At 51.3% G+C, this 6,549-nt stretch overlaps 1 protein-coding gene across 1 annotated transcript; it reads right to left on the reverse strand.

Annotated features, from left to right (window-relative positions):
- Positions 1 to 478: 478 nt before the first annotated feature.
- On the reverse strand, positions 479 to 6,338 carry LOC311155474 (uncharacterized protein; the record flags this gene model as incomplete). The annotated part of the gene is made up of 12 exons (XM_084208697.1): positions 479 to 574; positions 685 to 822; positions 1,223 to 1,344; positions 1,699 to 1,800; positions 2,023 to 2,223; positions 2,348 to 2,470; positions 2,672 to 2,771; positions 4,444 to 4,521; positions 4,625 to 4,762; positions 5,118 to 5,239; positions 5,594 to 5,695; positions 5,918 to 6,338. 12 exons carry the CDS (start codon positions 6,336 to 6,338, stop codon positions 479 to 481), a joined length of 1,743 nt encoding a protein of 580 aa, XP_084064823.1.
- Between the last annotated feature and the right edge of the window lie 211 nt (positions 6,339 to 6,549).

Consider the following 6,549-nt stretch of genomic DNA (forward strand, 5'->3'; position numbering starts at 1 on the left):
GTCCCTTCCCACCTGGGTTGTTGCAGAATTCTATGGTGATTCCATTTTCAGACTGGGAATAATGGTTCTTTCTCCTTAGCTCTCAGTGGTCTGGGGACTTGCCTGTGGAAATGAGCCCCTGCGTGTGGCAAGAGAGGATGCAGGGCAGATGTGTTTCTGGGCACACCTTGGGCAGATGCCACCTATGTGCACTGAAAAGGGGGACGCTGAGATGGGCTTTGTCCTTGAGGTCAGTATGGAAAGGCAGGGCTGGAAAGCTTTCACAGTGCTTTGCTTTGGTTAGGTGAAAGGGTGCTGCTGTTGGAGATGTCAGCCTGGCTCATGCTGTTACTTCGCTGCTCTCCCCTAACCCTCATCCTGCCGTGTTTTGATTGGGGCATAGACATGAGACAGTGAAGCCAGTGGTCTACACCAACGCACACCTAACCCCACCCTGCTGCAAAGGAGGAATAAAAGAAATCTCTTCAGGTATCTGTCTTTAATCAAGATGGTTTTCAGGTATTAAAGAAGCTTTGTAGAGAGAATGTCGGAGTCCAAAACTGAAGGCAGGATCCCGGGCCTTGGTCACTGACAACTGGAAGAGAAAATTGGGAAGAAAAGAAGTGAAGATGGTGTCTCATTCTCCAGACTTGTCCTCAAGTGAAGGTTGTACAGCATAACACATTGGTGGGCTAACAGCCTTACCTTTCCCAGGCTGTATTCTGCTGGACCTGGAAACGATCCCTTTCCAGGAACTTTGGTTTTTAGTCCCATTGAGAACTTGGGAGCCCTGTTTTTGTAGATGTCCACATCCACCTTGTCAAAGGCCGCAGGACCTGGGGTCTGCAAGAGAAGCAATGAGGTTGGTGGGTACAAGAGGCATCTTGCTGGGTGTCCATGAGTACTGTGCTGCTTTAGGTGGCTGGCCAGAGAAGCAGTGTGGGAGGCCTGGAGCCCTGGGAATGAGGGCTCCTTGGGAAGAGAGGTGACAAGGAAGCTTACTGCCATAAGTGGCAGTGAGCTGTACCGTGCCAAAGCTGCTGGTGTGGAAAAATGAGGGGCTGCAGGTGTCGGTGTTAGTGGTAATAGCAGACCCAGAGGCCCTGTGGCTTCTTGGGCTTTGCTGCAGTTGCAGGGAAGTGTGTGTTAATGTGGGGATACGGGAGGCACAGGGGCCCTTCTGCCCTGAGCAGAACACACAACTTCTGCTGCTGCTGTGAGAGAGCAGAGAAGCACAGCTCACCTTTGCCACATCTTGAAAACAGCTCTGGTATTTATTCTTCCCCGTCATGGAGTAGCATGGTTCGGCATGAGTGTACACTGTCTGGGGTCCCAGAATCCTGGGCAAGGTGTAGGCTCCAGGACCTGCAAATGGAATAGGAAGATGGCATAGTTCAGTCCTGTGGGAAGGGATGCAGTGCCTGTGTAGAAGAGAGTCAGCCTGCCGAGCTGGCTGTGAGGAGCAGGAATGGTATCCTGCCCCTCATCCCAGTGCCTCTGGCTTTTGTTGCACGTGGTGTGCCTTGGCTGTTTGAAGCCAGAGCTGCCGGTTCTTCTGTGAGATGTGAGAAGTTTGTGCTGTGGGACAGCTCAAAGCTTGTTGAGCACACACTGTGTCTTGTGCTGCCCAGGCTTTTTGCTAGGCCTGTTGAAGCAGCTGCAGACGCTCCCTGGAGGACACGCAGGCTGTAAGAGTGTCTGTTTCCCCAAGTTCCGTACCTGGTGTTCGGAAACCTTTTAAGTCCTTGGGTCGGGATGCCAGGCTCTTTGCTGGTGCAGTATAGAAGATGTGTTTGTTGGCCCGATCCGTGGTGTAGTCACCTGGGACAGAGAAGGAGACAAGAAAAGAAGTGAAGCTGCGAATCTGACTGCAAGCCAAAGAGGAGAAGTCAGGAGGAGGTGCTCAGTCTTGCTTGTTTTCTGTCTAGAACTCTCTGAAGCCCATTCAGGGCATGAGCAGAGGGCTTTGTGCCCCAGCAGCACATGGCAACAGTAAGGCATGCTTGTCTAGGCTGGATGAAGGGCTGCAGAAATGCTACTCACTGGGTCCAGGGGTGACCAACATCTTGCTCTTGGGACGTGCTGTCACAAGTGCCGATGGAGCCACCTGCTTCCCAGTCTTGGTAATGGATGATTCGATGAAGTATCGAGGACCTGGTGAGCAGGTTGCTGTGGAGGGAGCATTGCTCCCTTGAATTGAATATGCAGGGGCTCTGTCTTTGGTGGGATCATGAGCCATATGACCTGGGAAGAAAAGCCTGTGAAAGGACCTGTACCTGCAACTATGTGGTGAAAGGTGGTTTCTAAGTTGAAGTAAGCACTGTGCTGTGCCTCCCGCTGCCACTACCTCCCCTGATAGTTGGTTTACCTGTTAACCCAGGGAGCCCATACTTGGGACCTGGGGTAGTGTATTCTGCGAGGATTGGGCCCCGTCGGGGATGAGGTCTCCAGTTTCCTACCCAGGGTCCCTCCATGCTGGTGGCCAGAGAAACTACAGGAAAAACCGGAGAGCTACCAAAGGGCTTCTCTGACACAGCGCTGGTACAAAGCTTTCCTGTAGCTCAGAGCAGGAAGAAAGCAAACTAGCATCACGAGAGAAAGTGAAGAGCAACAAGTAGCAGATGGAAGAGAAGGAGGACTGGGGAGAAGCAGTAAGTTAGAAGCAAAGATGCAGCAAATAGTCCTGGTGTACCCTCAGGCAGCAATTGTTGGCGTAGAACGCAGCGCTGGGCCTGGCTGGGAGGTAGCCTCCAGCGCGTCCACACACGAATTTGCTCATCTGGAGTGTGGCGCTGACAGGGTGAGTGCAGGGAGGGACACCAGCCTCTCGGTGACATCATAATCCATTGCTAGGTGGATCCATCATTGACATCCATCACCAGGTAACATCCCAAAGGGTCATTCTCACCCAGTGAGGAGCAAAACCCACTGTGATGTTGAGACCCTTAAGCTGATCGTGCTGCAGCGCTGCCGTATTGCAGGGCTCCTCTGGGGCTGGGCATGGGCCTGCCATGGAACTGGCTCAGTCTGGTGTGGGGCAGCCCCAGTTTGTCCTCACACAGACCTGCTTTTGTCCCCATGTGCCTAGAGACCCAGCCCTTTCTAGTCCAGTGGTGCCGAAGCACAGGGCTTTTTTCACCAAACAGTGTGAAATAAACTTCTTCAAAATCAATTTGTTGTGAATTAGGTGACACTTCTGTATTGCAGTGCCAGGAACAAGGGGGATAGCTCCTCCAAATTTGTTCTGATTAGCAAACACAATTAATCCATATTATATGCTTTTTCTGCTGTGTCATTTTTATATAAGTTCTTTTACATAGTATGCATCATCTGCCCATTCTTAAGTGTAACCTTTACAATGATTGGTTTCACTAGTTATGTAAGTCCTATAATATTCCTACCCTAAGACTATCATTTGCCATATCTGTTGAGATCTACTGATTGGAATCCTTGATATTCAAATTAGGATGGGAAGGGTAGGGGGTTTCCAAGCACTAACTGGAGTTCATGACAATTTCCATAGCTTCTTGAACAAGGCATAGGATACCTGGTAACTTCTTGGTAAAGTTTCTCTGTCTGAATACTTTAAAAACAGCACTCCTAATATTCCTATATCATATGCTTAATTGTTTTCTACTTGCAATCATAAGTAACACTTTTGTCTTTTTTATTATTAAATTATTTTATCAGTGTATTTGTAAGAGGCTGAGTAGACTGAAGTGCTGGCCACAGAACTGAGAGAGGCACCTGCCTTGGTGCGCCTGCAAGAGCTGCCCGCTCCGATTCCCGCCCTGTTCCCTAGCAATCGGGGATGTATCCTTTTGGCATCACCACTTAGCCAGAGAGGACAAACAGCCTCCTCAGGGGCACAGTAGAGTCCCCTCGCTGGCCACAATCAAGTTTGCAGTTGGCCGCGTGCTGGCTGGTCTCTTCCAGGCTGCCTCTCCCGCACGAGGGCTGGATGAGGTCACATTCCATGGTCCCTTCCCACCTGGGTTGTTGCAGAATTCTATGGTGATTCCATTTTCAGACTGGGAATAATGGTTCTTTCTCCTTAGCTCTCAGTGGTCTGGGGACTTGCCTGTGGAAATGAGCCCCTGCGTGTGGCAAGAGAGGATGCAGGGCAGATGTGTTTCTGGGCACACCTTGGGCAGATGCCACCTATGTGCACTGAAAAGGGGGACGCTGAGATGGGCTTTGTCCTTGAGGTCAGTATGGAAAGGCAGGGCTGGAAAGCTTTCACAGTGCTTTGCTCTGGTTAGGTGAAAGGGTGCTGCTGTTGGAGATGTCAGCCTGGCTCATGCTGTTACTTCGCTGCTCTCCCCTAACCCTCATCCTGCCATGTTTTGACTGGGGCATAGACATGAGACAGTGAAGCCCGTGGTGCACACCCACACACCCTGCTGCAAAGGAAGAACAGAGAAAGATCTCTTCAGGTATCTGTCTTTATTCAAGTTGTGTTGCAGGTACTAAAGAAGCTTTGTAGAGAGAATGTCGGAGTCCAAAAGTGTAAGCAGGATCCCGGGCCTTGGTCACTGCAACCTGGAAGGGAAAGAAAAAGAGGTGAAGATGGTGCCTCATTCTCCAGACTTATCCTCAAGTGAAGGCTGTGCAGCATAACATAATGGTAGGCAGGCTGCCTTACCTTTCCTGTGTTGTAGTCTGCTGGACCTGGAAACGATCCCTTTCCAGGAGCTTTGGTTTTTAGTCCCATTGAGAACTTGGGAGCCCTGGTTTTGTAGATGTCCAGATCCACCTTGTCAAAGGCCGCAGGACCTGGGGTCTGCAAGAGAAGCAATGAGGTTGGTGGGTACAAGAGGCATCTTGCTGGGTGTCCATGAGTACTGTGCTGCTTTAGGTGGCTGGCCAGAGAAGCAGTGTGGGAGGCCTGGAGCCCTGGGAATGAGGGCTCCTTGGGAAGAGAGGTGGATTTCCAAGAGGACGAGGGAGATTACTGCCATTAGTGGCAGTGAGCTGTACCGTGCCAAAGCTGCTGGTGTGGAAAAATGAGGGTCTGCAGGTGTCAGTGTTACTCGTAACAGCAGAGCCAGAGGCCCTGTGGCTCCTTGGGCTTCTGCCCTCAGCAAAGCAGCTGGACCTCTGCTGCTGCTGTGAGAGAGCAGAGAAGCACAGCTCACCTTTGCCACATCTTGAAAACAGCTTTGGTATTTACTCTTCCCCGTCATGGAGTAGGATGGTTCAGCACGAGTGTATGCTGTCTGGGGTCCCAGAATCCTGGGCAAGGTGTAGGTTCCAGGACCTGCAAATGGAATAGGAAGACGGCATAGTTCAGTCCTGTGGGAAGGGATGCAGTGCCTGTGTGGAAGAGAGTCAGCCTGCCAAGCTGGCTGTGAGGAGCAGGAATGGTATCCTGCCCCTCATTCCAGTGCCTCTGGCTTTTGTTGCACGTGGTGTGCCTTGGCTGTTTGAAGCCAGAGCTGCCGGTTCTTCTGTGAGATGTGAGAAGTTTGTGCTGTGGGACAGCTCAAAGCTTGTTGAGCACACACTGTGTCTTGTGCTGCCCAGGCTTTTTGCTAGGCCTGTTGAAGCAGCTGCAGATGCTCCCTGGAGGACACGCAGGCTGTAAGAGTGTCTGTTTCCCCAAGTTCCGTACCTGGTGTTCGGAACCTTTTTAAGTCCTTCGGCCGGAACACTATGGGATTGGATGGTGCGGTATAGAAGACGTGCTTGTTGGCCCGATCCGTGGTGTAGTCACCTGGGACAGAGAAGGAGACAAGAAAAGAAGTGAAGCTGCGAATCTGACTGCAAGCCAAAGAGGAGAAGTCAGGAGGAGGTGCTCAGTCTTGCTTGTTTTCTGTCCAGAACTCTCTGAAGCCCATTCAGGGCATGAGCAGAGGGCTTTGTGCCCCAGCAGCACATGGCAACAGTAAGGCATGCTTGTCTAGGCTGGATGAAGGGCTGCAGAAATGCTACTCACTGGGTCCAGGGGTGACCTCAATCTTGCTCTTGCTTCGTCCCATCACAAGTGCTGATGGTCCCACATTCTTCCCAGTCTTGGTGATGGATGAATGGATGAAGTATCGAGGACCTGGTGAGCAGTTTTCTGCAGAGGGAGCTTTGGTCCCTCGAAATGAGTATGCAGGGGCTCTGTCTCTGGTGGGATCATGAGCCGTATGACCTGGGAAGAAAAGCCTGTGAAAGGACCTGTGCCTGCAACTATGTGGTGAAAGGAGGTTTCTAGGTGGAAGTAAGTGCTGAGCTGTGCTATCACCTCCCCTGATAGTTGGTTTACCTGTTGTCCCAGGGAGCCAGTACTTGGGACCTGGGGTGCTGAATTCTGCAAGGATTGGTCCCCGTCGGGGATGAGGTCTCCAGTTTCCTACCCAGGGTCCCTCCATGCTGGTGGCCAGAGAAACTACAGGAAAAACCGGAGAGCTACCAAAGGGCTTCTCTGACACAGCGCTGGTACAAAGCTTTCCTGTAGCTCAGAGCAGGAAGAAAGCAAACTAGCATCACGAGAGAAAGTGAAGGGCAACAAGTAGTAGCAGATGGAAGAGAGGATGGAATGGAGAGAAGCAGCAAGTTAGAAGCAAAGATGCAGCAAGAACT

The sequence above is a fragment of the Fringilla coelebs genome (assembly GCF_963513975.1).
Source record: "Fringilla coelebs genome assembly, chromosome: 6".
NCBI lineage: Eukaryota > Metazoa > Chordata > Aves > Passeriformes > Fringillidae > Fringilla > Fringilla coelebs.